General features: G+C 39.0%; 4 protein-coding genes and 1 long non-coding RNA gene across 8 annotated transcripts in view; all 5 read left to right on the top strand.

Moving 5' to 3' along the window:
* Positions 1 to 143: 143 nt before the first annotated feature.
* Positions 144 to 4,478, top strand: LOC124178753 (juvenile hormone epoxide hydrolase 1-like). Its single transcript, XM_046562350.1, has 8 exons — positions 144 to 324; positions 460 to 574; positions 1,976 to 2,168; positions 2,253 to 2,491; positions 2,569 to 2,684; positions 3,545 to 3,744; positions 3,833 to 4,067; positions 4,161 to 4,478. Exons 1-8 carry the CDS (start codon positions 266 to 268, stop codon positions 4,396 to 4,398), a joined length of 1,395 nt encoding a protein of 464 aa, XP_046418306.1. The 5' UTR covers positions 144 to 265; the 3' UTR covers positions 4,399 to 4,478.
* A 1,249-nt stretch (positions 4,479 to 5,727) lies between these two features.
* Positions 5,728 to 9,608, top strand: LOC124178751 (juvenile hormone epoxide hydrolase 1-like). The gene is made up of 8 exons (XM_046562349.1): positions 5,728 to 5,965; positions 6,905 to 7,022; positions 7,331 to 7,523; positions 7,609 to 7,847; positions 7,934 to 8,049; positions 8,143 to 8,342; positions 8,449 to 8,683; positions 8,775 to 9,608. Exons 1-8 carry the CDS (start codon positions 5,907 to 5,909, stop codon positions 9,013 to 9,015), a joined length of 1,401 nt encoding a protein of 466 aa, XP_046418305.1. The 5' UTR covers positions 5,728 to 5,906; the 3' UTR covers positions 9,016 to 9,608.
* Positions 9,609 to 9,756: 148 nt separating this feature from the next.
* LOC124178289 (juvenile hormone epoxide hydrolase 2-like) lies at positions 9,757 to 11,700 on the top strand. Its single transcript, XM_046561525.1, has 4 exons — positions 9,757 to 10,316; positions 10,804 to 10,918; positions 10,997 to 11,189; positions 11,270 to 11,700. The coding sequence occupies exons 1-4, from the start codon at positions 10,258 to 10,260 to the stop codon at positions 11,698 to 11,700; spliced, it is 798 nt and encodes a 265-aa protein (XP_046417481.1). The 5' UTR covers positions 9,757 to 10,257.
* Positions 11,701 to 11,842: 142 nt separating this feature from the next.
* On the top strand, positions 11,843 to 13,205 carry LOC124177156. 2 transcript variants are annotated; one of them, XR_006869537.1, is made up of 3 exons: positions 11,843 to 11,884; positions 12,035 to 12,220; positions 12,290 to 13,205. It is a non-coding gene; the product is annotated as an uncharacterized LOC124177156 (long non-coding RNA). The 2 variants fall into 2 exon arrangements; XR_006869536.1 differs by having other exon boundaries at positions 11,847 to 12,220.
* Positions 13,206 to 16,117: 2,912 nt separating this feature from the next.
* The window catches only part of LOC124177149, a 35,913-nt gene continuing 30,744 nt past the window's right edge, over positions 16,118 to 21,286 (top strand). Inside the window, exon 1 of one of the 3 annotated variants that reach the window (XM_046559200.1) lies at positions 16,118 to 16,825. Coding sequence is in view for 1 of the 3 variants with exons in the window: in XM_046559210.1 (XP_046415166.1) it covers positions 16,746 to 16,825 (80 nt within the window). In the remaining 2 variants the exon portion in view is untranslated. The remainder of the gene's footprint in view (positions 16,826 to 21,286) is intronic. The other 2 variants (XM_046559210.1, XM_046559204.1) reach the window with 2 other exon arrangements.

The raw sequence follows: 21,286 nt of genomic DNA on the forward strand, positions 1-21,286 counted from the left end.
TAGCCAGACCCTGTGAACACACGTTGAAATCGTAGCTGCAAGTTTACAATACGAGGAGAATGTGGTGGTGGAGACTTGGGATCCATCGGGCCAGTGGAAGGGGCAACGAATACCGCTTCACATACCTTACATAACGCGACATAACACGCTACGCGTTAGTTTGCTGGCGCCCGGTATCCATTGAGCAGGTCTTTTTCTCGCCGCGATTCAACTCATCCTTTCATTTATCTCCAAGGTCGGAAACGATAGACTTGAAAAGAACAAAATGCTGAAGCTAGGAGCTCTGTCGCTGCTCCTTATCGTTGGACTCGTAAAATATATCGGGTGAGTAACTAAGTTCCGTAACCACGGTAATAGTTTAAACACTTTGAATTTGGAAACATAACTCCGTTCGAGATAAACCAGTTTCACACTGTATAGATAATAATTGATAGATAATTGCGGTATATGCGATTTAAGGTACAAGGGAGAGCCTGAGGTACCAAATCTACCTGGTGACCAGTATTGGGGACAGGGTAAACCTACAAAGATCGACGAAAGCATCCGGCCGTTCAAGATCGACATCCCAAAAGAGGTCGATACACCATTTCTTGCATTCATTTTTAACTCACATCATTTTTCTGTATACGCTTGCATGTGCTTAAGGGGGGGGAAGGGTAAGGGTTTCAGCGTAAGAAAAAACACTTTTTTTACGAATTTTTTTTAAAAGTATGGATTGAGCAAATTTAGTCAAACTCGTTGTACATTATTAAGTATACTTTTAACAATATTCTGAAATTTTTTCATGAGGAAATATTGAAAAACAAGCCGGTGACAGAGCTTGCCCCAGAACGTCTCAGAAAAAAAAACAATTTGCGGTGTTCACTATATCTCGGTCGGAAATTATCTGATATCAAAAATCATTAAAATTTAGTCAAAGTGTCGTCAAATCCTCACCCCAACGTTCTTTGATAATTTTTTTTTTCATTTCAAAATTTTTGGTTGCCATTTAAAGTGTGAACTACTATTTTTCACGAAAAATTCCGCCATTTTCTGGGTGGAAAACCCCCTTGATTTAAAAAAAGAAATTTTAACTAAACGTTGGGGGAGTCGTTTTTAAATGGCAGTAAACACGGACTTTGAAAAAGTAGTTTTGAGAAAAATCACAAGCGCACGATCGAACCTACAACGACAAACTGCCGCTCGTCTCTCGTTTTTAAATATTGTACAGTGTACAGTATACATACAAATATGAAATATGTCTTCATGGCTTTACTTACTTGTCTTTACTAAATAAAATATTCTCGAAACAGGATAATGGACCAGAACGATAGAAGTGAATAAGCTGTATACCTTCTGTCAGAGCTATAGTGTTAAAGGGCAGGAGACTAACTAGACAATAACTTCAAGAGTTTTGCTCAGATCGACTTAAAATTTTGGGAATATATTCTTGAAATGTTTAACAATAAGATAAGACAAAAAAAAAGTTCGAGTTTTCGAAGGTGCAAAACCTTAACCCCCTCCCCCTTAAGCAGAAGAGCTGAGAACCACGTACAAACTGTGGAAACGGAATATCAATTGTCAGTTCAACATATATCAGTAACTTGAAGAAATCCATCGAATTATCATAATACAATTAAAATACGTAATTAAACCTGAGCTTGCCGAGTCAACGCCCGGACAACGTGATCCGTCTGAAAATTGTTGCGACTTGTCGCTCATCGTCAGGTCCTGATCGACGTGCTGAGGATTTCAACTCAGATATTTCTTCCGTTCCGTTATCTCGTACGCCACAAGCGACGCTGCTACGGTCGTTGATTAAATAATCACTTTCCGGCGATCAATTATATTGTCATTTAACGCGTTTGTTATGCACTAATCCAGTACCGCCACATTTGTCCTGATGCAGAAATACCTGAATCACGATCGGTCTGAAAAAGATTCGGGATTTACACGGTGGCAATAACTCTGTTTGCAATTATTACGTGTTACGTAGGTTATAGATGACCTGAACAAACGTTTGGAACGGACGCGGTCGTTAAGAAAGCCGCTGGAAGGTGCAGGATGGACTTACGGCATGAACAGCGATTACTTCAAAACGGTATTGGAATACTGGAGGACAAAGTACGACTGGAGTAAACGCCAGGCACTTCTCAACAAGTATCCCCAGTTCAAAACCAATATTCAAGGTGAAATAGTATGAAAATGAAAAAAAAAAAAAAACTTCTTAAAATGATTTCTCGTTGTGATGCGAACAACCAAACTCGATACAGGTTTGGACATCCACTTCTACCATGTCAAGCCTACAATTCCAAAGGGTAGTTCAATACGAGTTCTTCCTCTGCTGCTCATCCATGGCTGGCCAGGATCTATTGTCGAATTCCAAAAAATCATCCCCCTTCTTATGACGCCACGTTCAAATCAGGATTTCGTCTTCGAAGTGATCGCACCATCGCTTCCAGGATACGGATTTTCCGACGGCGCAACTCGACCAGGCCTCGGAAATCCTCAGGTAAGGTGACGAGTCTACTACCAGTTGTCCCCTTCAGAATTCGATACATAAATTTAACGCCTATTTTTCACGGATAGGTGACAGTGTTGATGAAAAATCTGATGACTCGGCTGGGATTTGAGCAATTCTACACTCAAGGTGGCGATTGGGGAAGCATCGTCACCGCAAACATGGGAGTTCTTTATCCCAAGAGGTAAATGAGCTACAGGACTTTTAAAAAGTTCTGGATCATTTTTCACTTTTATGATTAAAACTAAAAGTTAGGTATTTCGGCCACAAAACTGCCGAAACGGATGATACGGATGACAATTGAAAACAAAAACAATTAGCTTCATTATTCTTTTTTGCACTTGCACTTACGATTAGATGGACTCGAAAGAGGCACAGTCAGGCTTCGATTTGACCTTTTAGAATTTTTTGTCATACTTATTCAACTTTTTCAACCGTTAAATTGATAAGACAACTTGCTGATTTTCGTCCATCCAAAAATTGTCAGAGGTGATTCTCTACACCCTAAAACGGGGTGATTGTAATGACTACCCTTATTCCGTCTTCTCTTTTTCCGAACAAAAAAGAGCGGTATATTAAAAATGCTATTTTTGTCTCTCGACATTTCATTTCAAGGAATCGCAGAAAAAAGTCGAAACACTGAATAAAATCTTAATCTTGGACCTTCCGAGTCCCTTTCTACTTCGTAATTCGTACTTCTATTTTTCAAAAAATAACACCTGACTTTGTTATAGTATTAAAATTGCAGAAGAAACAACAGTGTTCACATTGCCTGTAGTAAATGCAAAAAAGCTGCATAAAGAATTTGAAAAGAAGTGTAATGGAGATAGTTATTTTACTTTCGAATGCCACTTGGATTATTCATTTGTGCCTCTTATTGATCGAAATGTCTAACTTTTTTTTCTGATAAGAAATTCGAAAAGTGATCTCGAATTTTTTCAACAGTACTGTTTTCTCCGATCACGTCGTGTTTTGATTCGAAACTGTAATCTAAGAAAAAAGCGGCCGGCTTCTATAACTGATTCTGAGTTTGAATTTTTTCAGCGTTTCTGGTATACACCTAAACTTTTGCTTGCAAAACTCCCCGTCATCCACTCTGTGGTCAATCATCGGCGCCTACATTCCATCTCTAGTTATCAGCGATGAACATTGGTCAAAAATGTATCCTCTTAGTCATCACTATTCCCGTCTTCTTGAAGAGACAGGATACATGCACATCCAGGCGACGAAACCCGATACCGTCGGTAAGAAGGCTGTACCAAATATGCAACTCTCGGTTCATTTGAGATTGAATATGATTCACCCTGATCTGTGAACAATTAATGTTTCTAGGAATCGCTCTTTCCGACTCTCCTGCCGGTCTGGCTGCATACATTTTGGAGAAGTTCAGCACCTGGACGAATCCCGAATACAGGTTCAGCCAAGACGGCAAATTGTTAGAAAAATTCACCATGGACGAGCTGTTGGACAATGTTATGATCTATTGGGTGACCAATTCTATCACTACCAGCATGCGCTTGTACGCCGAGAGTCTTAACTCGGCAACTCGAAGTCTCAAACTTGACGTGTGAGTTGACGAACAGAGTTATTAAATAAGTTCCAAGATTCGTGGTTAAAAAGAATATTTATTCCATAATTCTCGAATCCGTAACCATTTCAGGTTTCCCATCAAGACGCCAACGGCCTGCGCCATGTTTCCGAACGAGATCTCGTATCAATCAGAGTCTTTGCTGCGATCGAGATATACGAATTTGATTCAAGTAAACCACATGCCTCGGGGCGGTCATTTCGCCGCTTTTGAGGAGCCGCGGCTTCTTGCTGACGATCTCTGGTCTTTTGTTAGTAAGGTGGAGAAGAAAAAACAAAATGAAAAAACTGCGAAATCTTCAGAATTGTAAAACAATCTTTTTCAGGGTTCGAGATATTTTTTATACGTTTTATTATGTGTACCGATATTGAAAAGTTGAAATAACCTGAAGTGTTTCGTTTACTGTTTTCAATATCCTCCATCTGCCATCTGGACTCAACCGTTTGAAAAAAAATTATGTAGTTACAAAACAACCAATGTGTTTTATGTTGACACATCTTACTGAACTACTCTTGCGAAAAGAGTTGTCATAAAAATTGTTCCGTTTAAACCTTATTCGAAATATGAATATCACTACAAATAGTTGCAAATGTAATAGCTGAACTGTTAACATCTTCATAACGTGACTGTTGTTAGAGTTCAGTTTCTTTGGTTTTATAAAAATTCTAATACCTCGTATAGTTTTCCTTCAAATTCCGGAATTCAGGTAAAAGAACGTTCAAACCGGATGAGTAACAAAAACGGTATGGCTGGTGGCACAAGGAGCCAAACTACCAGCACTCACGATAAATTTTCAGTTTTCAACCTCTCGATATAAGAACCTCACTCATTGTCAGCGAAATTAGTGAGACTGCAGAATATCGACGGTTTCATGTCCTGTATCCTATACCGACCGCTGTAATTGGAGGCATGAAAGAGTCTGGATCATAAGCAACTAAATGTACTTTTGGACTGATGATGAGTTTACTCTGAAGGTCATTACCGGGACGGCGACCAAACAATTACGTCAGCAATATTCTTAAATTATTTAAGAACAACTGGTTCACTTCCTACGAAACGCTTAAAACTCGTAAATCGTAGTGGGACTCGTAAAAAGAGAATTATTTGGAGATGTACAAGTTTCAAGGTCAGAATCAAAGTGTTACAAACTGTTATAATAGAAAGCATTTGACTTCGAAAACCCTGGAGAAAATACGCGCCCGGCCATAATCTACAAAGTGGTCGAAATTTACGACTGCACAGAGCTTTGCTTCTATAATCAGCAGTATTCTTACATCGCGGCTGTATTTTTTGTCGTGGTTACGCGGCTAAAGTAATGAACGATCTTTTCTACGCGATTCGGCAAGTCATCGTTAGACGAGAGTAATCGTGAAAAAACAACTTACGTTACTCACAATGGTCAGCAGCAGAACGAACCTTCAACTGTGATATAGTGCTTATCGCATTCCCACATCATGGAGTATTCCAAGAACCCGAATAGAAAAAGAGATTCATTCTTTTTTCGACGACACTTTACTAGTGGTCAGTGTCATTGGGCGCATGATCGAATAAAAATCATTCAAATAGCGTAGTGTTCGACGCAGAAATAATAAGGTGCTAACTGTCTGACCAGATTGTAGTTGATTACCATTCTACGTTCTGCTTGGAGTGGGAGAAACTGATAAAGGAGGGACGACGAATGCCGTCATCGAGGTAGGAGTTTAGATAGTGAGCAGTGATCGCCCGTTCGGCAGAACCACCGCACGGCTCCTCGTGCGTATATTTTGAGTACGGTAACGATAAATTTTGTGGATTCGACCAACGCTGGCAGCTGGGAAAATGTGGAAAATCGTATTCATCGTTCTGCTGGTGATTTTTGCTGTATCAAGGCTTTTCAGGTTGGTAACAAAGCCTAGATTTTTTTTCCCGAGAACTTTTGAGGATCGGTTTTACTTGTGATCAAAAATCAGAAGTAAGTCAGTCTTTTATGAGTTACTACTCGAACATTTTTATGTATAACTCAGAATTTTTAGGAATTTCATCAAATTTTTAAATTATGTCCAAAGACATGTTGATTTTAAAAATAAAAAGTAAGATAAAGAAAATTAGCTCACGGACGAATTCGCTGCACTTTAAGTACGCACATATCCTTGCGATCAAAAGTTCTCACGGACACAAGTTCCAACAATCAGTAGTTTCCGACATATATTTCCGATTTTTATGAATCATAAAGCCTCAAAGAGATTTGAAATCAAACTTTTCTTTACTGAAAAACTGTTTGAAAACTTTTTTCAGAGATTTTTAGGGTTGAAACAACTAGTTAAAAAATCGCAGACCAAATCCAAGAGGCCACGGTTCAGACCCTGGTCGATTTGGGGTGGAATGCTGCATATACTATTTAAACTCAGTAAAATCACAATTGCCTTCTTCTGGAATGATCGGTGATTTTTTGTTCGCACACAGTACGTTTTACGAATGATTAACATTCCCAACACAGTTTGCTTTTTAATATTCGGAATACATCATGCGTCGTGATCATAACTTATGATTATTTGGTTGTTAAGAAGTTGAAAATTAATAAAACTTGAACGACTGTTCATAAGGATTATACTCTTTATCGCTATTCACATAAATATTCATAACTACGCAAATCGCTTATGATGAAATGAAATTCATACACAACAAACAATTTTTCTAGATGTTTGTGATATTAGAATTTACCTGCATATACTACTTCATTTATATGAAGTTTGCTACCACGGAAGACGGGGGCGAAGGGGCACGACACTTGGACCCATAAGATTACGTAATACGATAAATCGTATGCTTTGTTACAGCTCGTACGCTGATGTGCCCGAAGTACCAAATATACCGACTGACCAACACTGGGGACCTGGAGAGTCACGCATAGTTAACACTAATATCCGTCCATTCAAAATTGACGTCCCAAAAGAGGTTAGCACATCAAATGCAAGGGCTGCTGCTACTTTTTTTTAAAACTGTTATTTTCCTTTTTCAATACCATTTACGTTGCCTGACTGAAAGGATTTATTCTAAGACAAAAATAACTATTTCTCGCTGGCCTGAAGTAATTACTATTCTTTCTTACTGCCATTTGGAGTTCTTGTATTCATCGGAGGTTTGTCCTCCTCGATATTTCATCTTTTTTAACAGTTATCCTCTTCTTGTTCGTTAAGTAACAACTACTTTAACCAATCATTTCGGGAGATTGTGAATTATGAAACTGATAACATTTCGGACAGATTATTGATGACCTCAACGCACGCCTGAGTAGGACACGATCTTTGCGAAAGCCACTGGATAGTGCAGGATGGACTTACGGCGTGAACAGCGAGCACCTCCAAACCGTACTAGAGTACTGGAGGACAAAGTACAACTGGACGGAACGTCAAACCCTCCTCAACAAGTATCCTCAGTTCAAAACTAACATTCAAGGTGAATTACTGCACCTGCATCTGTAGTCAAAAGTAGAAAAATTCTGGTATTATCGATCGTGATGATGAATGATTACTTTCCACAGGTTTGGACATCCACTTCTACCATGTAAAGCCTACGGTTCCCAAAGGTAGTTCTGTGAAAGTTCTTCCTCTATTGCTGGTCCATGGCTGGCCTGGATCGGTCGTCGAGTTTCAAAAGATCATCCCTCTTCTCACAACGCCACGTTCCAACAATGACTTCGTATTTGAAGTGATAGCGCCATCGCTTCCAGGGTACGGATTTTCCGATGCCGCGATTCGCCCCGGATTAGGTAATGCTCAGGTATGATCGAAACTTCAAACTACACCTTGATTCCGACCTGAAGTTTATCGTAGAAGCCAAGTCACTGATTATACACACATTCACAGATGTCAGTAGTATTGAAGAACCTGATGAGCAGACTTGGATTCGAGAAATTCTACACCCAAGGTGGAGATTGGGGCAGTCTTATTACCGCAAATATGGGAGTCCTTTTTCCTGATAGGTAGTCATTTTCACCTTTCTTCTCAGAGCCAAAATCTGTACGAACGAGAGATATGATAGTCGGAAATTGATACTGACTCTTCTGCAATTCCAGCGTTTTTGGAATACACTTGAATGCATGCTTCTCATTCGCACCTTCGGCCACTATTTGGACAATTTTCGGTTCGTTCGTCCCGTCTTTGACCATCAGCGATGAACACTGGTCCAAAATGTACCCTCTTAGTCATCACTGGTCACGTATGCTCGAAGAATCGGGATACCTACACCTCCAAGCCACCAAACCTGACACCATTGGTATAAAAAGAAATCCAGAAAAATCAGATCCTGTGTCTAATTATGAGGTGGAAATACATACCGTTAATTAATGCCTACTAACAAACTACTTACGCATTGTTTTTAGGCACAGCGCTCACCGACTCGCCAGCTGGTTTAGCCGCTTACATTTTAGAGAAATTCAGCACGTGGACAAATCCGGAATTCCGATTCAGCAAAGACGGTCGCTTGCTTGAAAAATTCAATATCGATGAGCTTTTGGACAATGTTATGATCTACTGGGTGACAAATTCGATCACAACTAGCATGCGCTTGTACTCAGAGAGTTTCAACAAGGCTCATTTTAACCTGAGAATAGACTCGTGAGTGTGCAAATGAAATGATTTATTCCGCTGTTTGAAAATGGTAACTAGGGAATAACCTCTTTTCTGACTTCGCAATCATTGTCTACAGCATTCCGATCCACACACCGCTAGCCTGCGCCATATTTCCGCACGAAATCTTTTACCAATCGGAGGCTATTCTTCGATCGAGATACGCAAACATGATTCAAATAAACCATCTGCCTCGCGGTGGCCACTTTGCAGCTTTTGAAGAGCCTCAGCTTCTTGCTGACGACTTCTGGTCGTTCGTCGGTCTGATTGAGAAGAAAGAAAAAACTACTCAGAAGACTGGCAAATCATCGGAGCTATAAGAAAATTAATCTTACAACTTTTCAGTTCATTTTTATGCGTCGTATGGTCTACAATTATGAAAACGTGTATCTGTTCTCAAGTTCACCAAAAAAAGATTGGATTTGGGGAAATTGATTTCAGCTTTCTACTGAAAATGGTCAACTGGCTCAAATCAACGAATGTGTACCAGTATAGAGGCTAAAATGAAAATCACAATTCGGAAGTAAATGTTGGCATTGTGTAAGGTGTTCCTGTATTTACGGTAGAATTGTATCTGATTCAACTACAGTTAAAATAAGCAAACATCACGAATAGTGATCTTTTCAACCTCTTGTTCTGGTGTGACAAAAGTCGACAAAAGGTGATATCAGGATAGAGATTTCAAATAAGGCGGGGAAAGTAATCGATTCGAATATGCACATAACGTGTCTCTTTTTCCATTCTCTCTATTTCATGCCCAACGGGTCCGTAATAGTATGTAGGTTCTCTATTGTCCTTTAATGAGTAAAATTTAGCTATATTCGAACTGAGATCATAGTCAAATACTCTTAATTTGGCAGAAATTGAAGATAACATTTTGTATTATACATATATTAAACAAATTTGAATGAAATTAAGCAAACACCCACCGATGATTAATATTTGTCACGAATCCGCTAATCCAGACTCGATTCTGTACGGTATCAGAAAAGATAAGATCCAAGATTTATGTGGTCGCTGCAAAAGTACACAGCAATCAAAAATAAAAGCAGATTTGTCTCAAACACCTAATAATATCCAGATCAACAGGATTTGTTCGTTTCAGTCGATCAAAGTCCATGGACCTTCTGATATCCGTAACTCATGTTGAGCGTGACCATGCAACGGTGTTGTTTATTTTGGTTTGCGTGTGAAGTTATACATAATGAAAGAGTAAACGTGATTATGTCTGGTCATCGTTAGACGGGCATAAACGTTGGTGAAAAGAAAACCTGTTTACATCATTGATTATACTTGGTACAGCCGCAGGCTTTCATCGGGATCTGACTGACTTGAAAAGTTTATAACGAAGAAGAATTGGCCCATGTGGTTTGCTACTTTCAAAAACGTCTCACCGATGATTTCTAATGTCGAATTAAGTGGGAGGAAACGATACAAGCTAAAAGTACACTCGAAGCGTCAGTTCTACTAGGTACGTATAGTTCGCTGGTTGTTCGTCACAGTCTGTCCGTTCTACATACAACAAGTTCACTGCATTCGAAAACTTGGATCAACTCACAAATATGTGGAAATTCACGTTACTGTTATTGCTGTTGATCTATGGAGCTGCAAGGTACTGGAGGTGAGAAAAAATAATCTTAAATTTTCGAATGGTAATAAAGAGAATATTGCTGTGTAGTGCCAAGGAGAATTCCTAGCTGTGATCTGACACAAACTTTGCACCACATATTCCTGCAGACGTTAATCTCCCGGTAATAATAACTTGAAAATTCAGGTGTCCCTTTAAAGTTCTAATGCTAAACAAGCCTTTAATTTCTGCTTTTAATCGATGATTTTAATTCACAGTAAAGATGTGTGACCATTAGGGTGTCCCTTATTTACCTTTAATCCCTTTTAGTACAATAAAACATGTACTGAGGATGTGTTTGAAACACGTGTATTTAAAATGGGGAAATTCACCCTCGTGATGGTACGTGTTGGATTTGAAGTAAAAATTTGAAAAAATGAGGAAAATTTTTTAAAATTATTCCAAGTCAATTTGGGGGGTGAGACGGAAAATATTCGTCAATAACCTAAATAAGGGATACCCTAGTGATTATTTATTCTAGTAACTCAGAAAATCCCAAAGCACCAGCAGTGCCTGACGACCAGTACTGGGGGACAAGAGAATCTCACTCGGAAGACAAAACTATTCGGCCATTCAAAATTGATGTCAAACAAGAGGTATATGCTTCATAAACTAAAAGATTTTGATATACGTAGATCACATTCTGCAATTGACGGTGTGAATTTTACGTGCAGGTTATCGATGACCTTAAGATGCGCCTTAGCAGAACCCAATCTTTGAGAAAGCCACTCGAAGACATTGGATGGATTTACGGCGTAGACAGCGAGCACCTACAAACCGTACTGGAGTACTGGAGGACAAAGTACGACTGGACCAAACGTCAAAGCCTCCTTAACAATTATTCGCAGTTCGAGACCAGCATTCAAGGTGAAATACTACAGGTGCAGTTGTTTTTGGAATAAGCGAACTCCTAGTATTCACGACTGTGATGATGAATGATTTCACAGGCTTGGACATCCACTTCTACCATGTGAAGCCCAGAATCATCGAGGACAGTTCTATCAGAGTTCTCCCTCTGCTGCTGGTCCACGGCTGGCCCGGATCCATCGTTGAATTTCAAAGGATCATCCCTCTTCTCACGATACCACGTGATGATCGGGATTTCATCTTTGAGCTTATCATACCATCGTTGCCAGGTTACGGGTTTTCGGACCCAGCAGCTCGCCCTGGTTTAGGCTCCACTCAGGTATCGCAAAAATTGAAGAGAATATATGTGTATGAGCAGACGAGTCAACGTCTGAATAAATGGGTGAATTTTGGAAATTATATTCGTTGTATAATGGCTGTTGATGGTTTGTTTCATTCGAAAGCATGTAGATCAAACTTGACTCTCATATTTTTCTTATCACAATCAACTGATAGGAAGCATCGTTATTGATAATAACGTCAATCATTTCGCGCAATGTCATGTTTTGCGATGTCCACGATATCTCCAAAACCGATCAACCGATTAACTTCGAATTTGGAAACAGTATTCTTGAATAGTTTATCCCTTTTGCCAGAATCGATATTTTTTTTCATCGAATCGACGTATTCCACTTGGCAGATGTATATGAAAATAGGTAAGAGAAGCGTAGTTATGTCGCCTGTTGGATACGTATATTACAAACGACTAAAGTATTTTAAATAATTTTCAACACCCCAAAACATAGCCTGTGTAAATCTTCTAATTTTTTCGTTCTTTTTCTGCCACCTTTCCTTTCCGTTCGTAGACTTTAAGTCGACTCCCCACCTCGAAGTGCCGTCTCACAAAGACGGCGCGGAAATTGGATGCGTGGGATATTTTCTCACCTAAGCAAACAGTCCCTCGGCCTTGGGTAACGGCCGAAAGCGAGACACCCTTAATTCCCCTAATTCCGACCGGGGACGACCGGGGACGAAGCCGACTCTCCCTTGCAGTGAGTCAATTCCCCACAAACCAGACTTCCCCATGCCTTTATTATGGCTCATGAAACGAACTGCTGCAGTCTAGGAGACGAAGGCAAAACAACCGAGCACGGGATCTCCGTCAGCCTCTTTCTCCTCCATGACGCACACATGCCGGACCAACCATTGCATTCACGCGTGACGGTTTTGGCCCTCTAGCCGATCCCGGAGAGAAACCCAGAGTGCAGCCAGTCATGCCGATGCGCTTATCGACCCTCGGGAAATCCCATCATCAATCACTTTCTTCAACTCCAGTAAGGTGTGTCCGCCTTTGTTGACCTGACGTGACGGCTGAGACGATCGCAGTAGGCCGAAAATTTATACTTCTTATTAATTTTATTACCAGATAGTCGTGCATTGAGTAATTATTAAATTATTAGTTTTCTAAGGTATGATCGTCTTTTTATATGTACAAAAATACCGGTATTGTAAACAATCGCTTACAGATATCGATGGTTCGATTCCAATCGCTTGAAAATTATTTCGAAAAACTAGTAAATTTGTTCGGTTTCACTCTATACGATGGATCACTTTGTTCGAAAGACTTTTTTCTGCCAACACCGAGACACTTTTTATTACCATGTTATGGTATGGTTGAATATTTCGTCTTTCAATATTACACTAACGTTGATTGTGATCAACGATTAGCAATATTGAATTGAATACTGAAAAGGAATTTGTTTCAGCTACTTTCCAGTAGGAAATACTTTTCTGAATTAAATGAGTCAGGATATGAGTGAAATCGAACAAACCTACTAGACTTTTAACTATTTTTTAACGATTTTAAATAAATCATCGGCATCAATGGCTTTTGTTCATGCTTCCAGTATATTCTATTCTTGTATTTTTGCCGAGATCTTCGTAATTTACGATATAACAATTTGACAAGTGCTTAATGTACAACTAACTCATGATAAAATTAATAAAAAGTATCGATTTTCGGTCAGCCAATCATAATACCCAAAAAACTCTATCGTCAAAATGACACAGTTGATTTATAGTGATTAGTTGTAATTTCCTGTGATTCCTTCCTCCTCCAAAAATCACTGACCATCAGAAATAAGGGGTCATATTGGAAATGATCGAAAATAACACGATAATGGAGATTATATAACATTCGTTCAAAATCAATTTTAATGAATTGGAATCATTCATTTGATCTTCAAGTAAATGGTACCTCGAGAAGTTGAATAAGAAAGGCTACATGTTGACGAGGTCGATGAATTGGAAGTTTGCCTTTCCTAATGCGGGAAATTTTCAGGAAATTTCGATGCACCGTCATTCCAAAACTGATCGATATTTAATTTCTGTCGCGACCACTACATTTTTACTACACTGAGAGAAATTTTTAGTTCCGGTTACCACTCAGTCCTTAACTATTTTCATTTTTTACCACAATAAAAAAATATAGTTCTAGGTAGAAAATGAAAATTAGTTTTCTAGCTGTTACCGGAAAGTCTATTGTCCGTTACTACTATTTCTCATTACGATCACCGTTACTAGTTTTTCTTGCAATTGTTGCGGAAATTTAACGCTTGTAAACCTTTGTTCGGTCATTCCCACAATATATTCGAGGTCCAAGGAACCGACGAAGGTATCGTCGATATGACACGTACTAAATTTACACGTGAATCGGTCTCGTGCAGGTAGTTACGATAACGACAAGGAAGTATGAAAGTGAAGTGAGCTGCTGAACTTGAAATTTCAGTTAGACACGTTTGAGGAATCAGCTGTTCCCATACCTGTACGTACGTACATAGAATCGTATACACAAAAATGAAAGTGTGCACATCGAGTTCGATTGCTCGGTATCGTGATATTGTACAAACATTCTCGATTGGTTTAGAAGCATCGTGGGAGTGCATTTGAACGTCCGTGCAGGAGCGCTCAATTCAGCTCTCACGGCTTCGCATTCCTGGTCGGAAGAACAAAGCGCAGATATATAATAGCGGGACTCGTAGTCAACGGATTAGTAGTTGTAGGGTAAAGCCGTAGGATTCTATAGTGCGTGGCGAATGCGTAGAAATAATTATTATACCCAGGTTACGTATTCAACGCACGTATAAGTTGCGCGGTTAAGTATGTGCGCGCATGATTCCACGCGAGGCCAGCTTGGGAATTCTTCCTTTCCTTTTAATAGCGATAAAAGGTCTGCCGGACGCTTGGTTCATTCGTTCGTTGAAAAAAGGAAGCTTCGTCTCGATCTGTGATCCTATGAAAAGGCTGGCAACGACTAAAAATTATCCTTTCCGAGCAGTATGTTTAATTCTATTGACCGAATTTGTTCGAATAGTTATCGTACCGAGACTCGTAACGCGTGCATCGTAGAATCATTTTTCAAACATTTTTTCAAAGGCATCTCTTGTTGTTTTTAGAAAAGAGAAAAAAAGACGCCTAAGAATGTCGGTTAGTAGGAACAATCAATGCCTTTCATAAATTGTATCAAGGGATAGTCGTACATTGAATATTCATCAAGTCATTATTATATTTATCAGCTACGAAGATCTCTCTCTCTCTCTCTCTTTCTATCTCTGAAAAAAAAAAAAAAAACAATAATACATGTTACTGTAATTGTAGACGGAAGCTTTGATATCAATGGTTCATTTCAAAGCGCTTAGATACGGTTAACAGTCTAGTAGATTCCTCCGATTTCAATCTGAAATTGCTGATTTTATTCAAAAGAATCAAAGCTTTTATAAGCCGATTAGTAAAGGATACCTTAAGGTGGTCTGTCTTCAAAATCTACGAAACACGAGAAAATTTGACATTCGTCTTTTAAACGTTTTCTGGCATCTTTTCGGTGTATTTTGGTCAAAAGTGAAACACCTTGTTCAGACATCTTTTAGACATCACGCGTGTTTTTCCAATTTTTTCCACTTCGTGCAACATCGCAGCTCTGATTTGCCCTTGAATTATGTTTGGAGCAAACATCACTGATTCGTAATCAATCATCTCAGACGATACAATTGTTTCGACATTGGGAAACCCAAGCTCCGTTCGTGCGTTTATTGATTTTTTTCCTGTAGCGTTACTGAGAAAGAACGAGTGTATCCTTGGTGAAAGAAGGATATAAAACTAGAAATTTAGCGACAGATAATTGTTCTAAGAAAACCGTTGTAAAGTAACGGTTTGAAAAGTGTCACTTAAGCTAATTCAATTGAATTTGATCAAAAGATATGGAAAGAATTGGATACCTATCAATTTCAACCATAGATAAATCTTACTATTTAATCGATTGTCACGAATAATAGCTCATTTTCTGAATAAATCATTTCTAAAGACATTCTATAACATACATTTTGTACGGCAATAATGAGTTTTTGTTTTTCAATGACGAGTCTATCATTGATAGCTTATCAATAAACTTTTTCGTAGAATTTCTTTTTATCAACTGATTGAATCAAGAAAAAATCTATTATTGATCAACTTCATTGATTAGAATTTATGAAAATTTCGGTAAGGATACAATGTACTTCTAGCAGCAATTAAAGAAAAGGAAAAGAAAAAAAAAATAGTAAAACAACGTGACGTTATCTGAACAACAATGCGATGTCGTCATAATTAAAATAACAAAATCATGTCCGCGAAATAAAGATGTTGTTTCAGGAGACGAAAGATCCCGTACCGATTGGAGATAAACTCAAGTAAGAAGTTCGGTTGTCAAAAATCGGTACCTTTCAATCATTACATCTGTATATTATTTGTCATTATTTATCGTATTCCCAAGCTACGGAATAAAACGTGGCGATTTTTGTTGCGATTTTGTCGTCTAGTCGTCGAACGCGCGTTCATATCTTCGGCTATCGTCCCGCAGAGGCGCAGTCGACACGCGAGTTGATTCAGGAAGCAGAAAACCGTGATGTCTGCGCAGAGCTCGTATTATACCGCGTTTCCACGCCGGCGAGGCCGAATGCTTCTCCGTCTTTCGCCGCAGCCGCGTGGCCCGGTCTGACAAGTGTGCGTTCTGACAGTTGATCTCCCCGTGGCGAGGATTAAAACGACGTAAAAGCGCGCAAAAGGAATCGGGTAAAATATGAACGGAGTCGACGAAAGGAACGCGGGTCAAGGAGTCGAAATCAAAGGAGGTCTCCGAGTTTCGTTCCTCCGCTGACATCGAGCTTTCACGGGGAACACTTGCCGGACATTATAATGCAGCAAAGAGGAGACGAAAGCGAATAGATTCGCTCGTACCGCACTGCGAACACGTATCATCGTTGTGTAATTAATGGCATATACGACGGTTGTGTAAACATATTATATATCACGACGTTATATGCGACTTACAGATTGAAACGCCGAGGACTCGGCACTGCGCTGTGATAAAGTGGCGTGTTTGTGTGCGTACGTATTTTTGTGTTCTGCAGTATCAGCGAATGAATAATTCACGTTTTCGGGTCAGTTTTGCAGTCACGAAAATATTATACGACTTGCGGATGATTGAAGAATATATATTATATATATATATATATATATATTTTTATTTTCTGAAGTATCGCGATGAAGGATACAACGATTACCACGTGCGCCGATGTTTATCACTGGAGCAACATTGATGAAATCCCCAGCACTTCGAAAAGGTAAGCGTAAAAAACGGTGACACTCGACCAACTTATTTATACATCATCGATACTATTTAGAAGGTCCAAATATTCCAAATCCATTATTTTTCTACAATCTCCAATTTCGAAGGTTTCGTTCATCCCGAAATTAAGTATGAAACCTCCGGCATTGATCGCGACAATTCGGTTCGCATTATTTCCACAAACCTCCCCGCAATCAATATTATCTTGTCAACGTATAATTTGTAATGATTTCTGCGAATCCATTTTCCGGACAATTCGACAATTTAGAAATTTAAACAAAACCGAGACGTGAGTAGCGCTGAGGTGCAATGAGCGGCAAAGTAAAACGGCTGAGTTTACCGTGAAACAAAACGCAGGAATCGTGATAACTCTTCACTAACGAGTGTTGCATCTTTGTTATCAGCTACCGTAGAATCCTCACTTCCTGCAGCAAGTCTCTTCGATTGCGCGATATTCAAATCGCAAAAATGCTTTTTGTACCTACATTCGGACGTATTTGCTTAAGCAACAATATATTTAATAACGTATATAAATAACAGATTTAAATAATAATGTATGTTCGTATAACGTCGTGCAACAGTCTTTGGAGTATTCATAATCAGCCAATTGGGTTTCTTTTATACGATTCATCGTTGACTATTTATTTTATCACTTTTATAATTACACTCAGTATCAGTCTAATTTTAATCCGATATCACGTGTCAGTACCGACAAAAACAATACTACATCACGTATCCGTAAGTCAGGTGAGAATAATTGTGTTCGGCTCCTTTCTGATGAAACACTTTTTGCGCTTGTGTTTCCACATCCCTAATTTCTTCGATTACATTCTGTCATAAAAGTGTTTTTTTTTCCAACGGCGCGGTGCTTGTAATTTTTTTCTTAAAACGATTGTACAGGTACACAAACCGAAGTGGATTCTGACCGATTAAAGGCCGCCAATTAAATAGACGGTGCAGACGACAACCGTGACTTTGAATGGGTCAGAATTGACCTTGATTTTTGTGCTTACCGACATTGACCTCTCCGACTGCTGATTTTCCTTTGGGTTTAATTATATGGATCTGAACGCGGAATTTATTGTCTGAATAGCTGCGTTGTGCGTGTGAACAAGGAATGGCGAAATTGCACGTTACGTCATTGACGAATTCGAGTAAGGTATCCTGAACTCCTTCTCTGCTTCCTATTTCTCACGGTATTCCGAAGGGCATTCTAACAACAAAGTGCTCGTAAACGCTTCACAGTGGTCGCAAGGTCTTGCAGTTTTACAAGCACCTATCTAATATACGTCACCATGTATACAGGCTGTGCAGGCGGTTGAAAAACAGGTGTAAGCTGTTCTGGCCTGATCCTTATCTGGGGTCGTTCTTATCGACGATGCGGAATTGTCCGTGCAAACTCACACGTATAATAATTTGCACAAATGTTTCCTCGTCGGTATTTCATACCGTGTAAATGGACAACTTGTTTGACACTGTAAGTAGTCAAATTCGAGACACGTCGTATTGATCAATCGCCCCTCACGACTCGCAGTCTTTAACGTTTGAAAAGCAATAAACGACGGCTGATTATTGATCGCTGAAATAATTCAACATCATTCGTATTGAAACAGTCTGATGTTATTATACGTCACTCAACCTTCGGCTGTCGGGTTATCTGCAAGTATTACACGCAGCATGTTGTGCGAGGATCAAGGCAGCAACCGCAGTTCAGGCCATTCGATGGTAATTCACTCGATGCCTTGCTTTGCCTCGCGCCGAGATTGTGAAACCGAATAAAATTTCGTCCGATTGTCTCACCCTCCATTATGCGTTTTTTTTCGACGACAAGATAACGTCTTGCCGCCGAAGTCTGGACGTCGTCGACTTAGCTCGGAGAACGATCGTGAGAGAAAGATGTACCCTCGTTTAACTCGGGCACCGAGTGCTTCCGGTGCTTAAACCCACACTTATTGTCAGCTTGACTGGTGAGGAAAGCACCCGCCAACCGTAGACAATAACTCATTAACTCGCTTACTTTATACTGACCCGAGACGTCCGAAGTCGCCCGGATCAAACTGATTTAATTTCAACTCACGACTCACCGTTGATTTACCATATACGCGCCTCATTTTGTAAATATTTTCGTGATATTACTGCGTGGTCGAAGTCTGTTTGTCTAATCAACGTTTTTAATTTAGTGTAAATTGTTTCTTAAACTTGTAGAATCGGGTTACGGTTGTATTGCTTGATTTTCTGTAACTTCGTTAGACGCAATATTATTAAAATATTTTATCGGTTTCGGTATAGCCAGCTGCTTCGTGAGGTGATTTTAGAGAACATCCTGGTTTATTCCAATTTCAAAACTCAGTTTTGTGGGCAAGCACTCGATTACGGATTCCGATTAGCAGTAAATTCTTCACGTTGGCCGGTTCAAGTGGTAATATGAGTTTTAAAACGTACTAGTACTGTCTTATAGTAATGACTTGAGACTCGATAATTTATCGTTGGTAATAGCTCAGCTGTGAAAGTGAAAATTTAATAACTGTTCAGCGATATCTACTCTCGGCATCTAATTTATGGTTCTTATTTATTCATTGCACACGGTAAATTTGTCAAAAATTTCTAATTATCGTTTAACGATAAAAATTCCTCAACACCCAAAAATTCATCTACCAAATTCTTATGCCTTCTTTGTTGAAAACAAATGCCTGCTCAGATTCGAAATAAGACGTAAAGGTAATTTTGCTTCGAACTTAAATGTTATAATTTCACTCGTCGAAATATCTTGACCGTTGTGATTAATAATTTAAAGTTTCTCTCAATCTTAGTCTGATTTGTTTACAAATGGGATATTCTACGTCAAATCGACTTGGGTCTGAATTTTCACCCCTCCAATTTGGCTCGTGCTTTTTATATGACTGTTTTGAATCTCGAAAGCTCTAATTTTTTTTTAGAAATTTTAGAAGAGTCTGACAAAATTTTCAAAAATCTGGTTGTACATATGAAAATGTTCGAGCAACCATCCATAGTGAACTGAGTCTTCCTCTTACTTGCTTTTTATGTTTCTTTCGAAGAAAGATTTAAAAAAAAAGAATGAGATAAAAGCACCAAGCTCAAGGCTCCAAATTCTTTATATCTTGTACATGATATTTCAAAATTGCTTCAGATTTTCAAATTGTGTCGATCGATATGGCCGTTCTCAAAAACTGTAGCTAATTTCGATAGATTAGAAATATTTCGAGAAAACTAGTGCTTTCGACAGTTCATACAATCATATAAAACATCGTGAGCCAAACCACAGATGTTAAGTTTCAGATTCAGGTCGACTTGATACGGAATGCCTCATATCTATAGTGAACATGCGGTCAGCCAACCAAACGCACAAATGTTAGTACACATTTACATTCCTCTCACTGTATTATACAATAGCACACCATCAACGTGTCCACCGAACGCTGCGATTACGATTGCGAATTCCGCTTTCCGTCTTTTACACAGATGGGTATACAAAAGAATATTAAAACATGAACTCTTTTATTATCATACTACCGTGCTTTTGTCTGACTTACCGATGAGTGATTAATTTCGATAAACTACAATGCTTGTTCAATTTTCAGAGCGAATATCCGTCCTTTCGTTTGGAAGCTTAACTTTTTGCGCTGCTATCTGAAAAACTTGTTGCATAAGATATTAAAGAAATCATCACGAAAGAATATATATTGAATCTAGTTATAAAACATCACTCTCGGAATTCGAAGTTTTCCAATTTAAATAACTTGGAGGGAAACTTGACCGTGAGGGTATTTTGTAGAGAGTTAAATTTCCTACAAAAGTGTTCTGTTAGTTAAATCCAGAGTTTAAGTGGTTAAAAAGTTACAAGCCTCGGTTTGAAAATCAATTTCATGTAAGAATATATCTTTGACCGTCCTTTGTGATTAAATAAATTATCGACCTTACAAGGAAAATTCAAATTGAGAATTTTTAGGTAATTCGGTTCTCTATAAAAATGTCTGCAATCCAAAATCAATCATCCACAAAATGCTTATTGCCTCAAATCTGTACTATTGAATGAAGCTGATGGATAAAAATTTGAAACAAAAAATTATATTCTTCCCATGTAACATTTCTTAAAAGAGAAAACTTTGAATCCAAGACCAATCTTTCAAATCTGGATATAACATACAAGCTTCGGCGAGGATTTATTTTCTACCGTGTAATGGAGGGCTTCGACTATTGATGAAAAAAAATTTTCTGTCGAAACGAAACACACTAACGTGCATCTTTGACGAAGAATTGGTTCGATTGAATTCATCTTGCAGTTTGGCTTTAGTCGGAGCGTGGAAACCTTGGTGCCAGAATTTTTTGCCAGACTGTACGCCCGATGCATCCTTAAGTTTACCAGACTGTTCACCCAGTTCATGCTTTCCTTCATCGACGCATTCGTGCGTTATATATACTCTTGCCTGCAGAGCAG

This window comes from Neodiprion fabricii, chromosome 3 (genome assembly GCF_021155785.1).
Source record: "Neodiprion fabricii isolate iyNeoFabr1 chromosome 3, iyNeoFabr1.1, whole genome shotgun sequence".
In the NCBI taxonomy this organism is placed as follows: Eukaryota; Metazoa; Arthropoda; class Insecta; order Hymenoptera; family Diprionidae; genus Neodiprion; species Neodiprion fabricii.

What these genes read in the sequence shown, in the direction of transcription:
- LOC124178753 (XM_046562350.1), top strand. Translation starts at nt 266, where the DNA reads ATGCTGAAGCTAGGAGCTCTGTCGCTGCTCCTTATCGTTGGACTCGTA. An exon ending in GGAGTTCTTTATCCCAAGAG is followed by an intron (nt 2,685 to 3,544) that starts GTAAATGAGCTA and finishes GAATTTTTTCAG; the next exon opens with CGTTTCTGGTATACACCTAA. An exon ending in GACGAAACCCGATACCGTCG is followed by an intron (nt 3,745 to 3,832) that starts GTAAGAAGGCTG and finishes TAATGTTTCTAG; the next exon opens with GAATCGCTCTTTCCGACTCT.
- LOC124178751 (XM_046562349.1), top strand. Translation starts at nt 5,907, where the DNA reads ATGTGGAAAATCGTATTCATCGTTCTGCTGGTGATTTTTGCTGTATCA. An exon ending in GTTCAAAACTAACATTCAAG is followed by an intron (nt 7,524 to 7,608) that starts GTGAATTACTGC and finishes TACTTTCCACAG; the next exon opens with GTTTGGACATCCACTTCTAC. An exon ending in CACCAAACCTGACACCATTG is followed by an intron (nt 8,343 to 8,448) that starts GTATAAAAAGAA and finishes CATTGTTTTTAG; the next exon opens with GCACAGCGCTCACCGACTCG.
- LOC124178289 (XM_046561525.1), top strand. Translation starts at nt 10,258, where the DNA reads ATGTGGAAATTCACGTTACTGTTATTGCTGTTGATCTATGGAGCTGCA. An exon ending in AAATTGATGTCAAACAAGAG is followed by an intron (nt 10,919 to 10,996) that starts GTATATGCTTCA and finishes TTTTACGTGCAG; the next exon opens with GTTATCGATGACCTTAAGAT. An exon ending in GTTCGAGACCAGCATTCAAG is followed by an intron (nt 11,190 to 11,269) that starts GTGAAATACTAC and finishes ATGATTTCACAG; the next exon opens with GCTTGGACATCCACTTCTAC.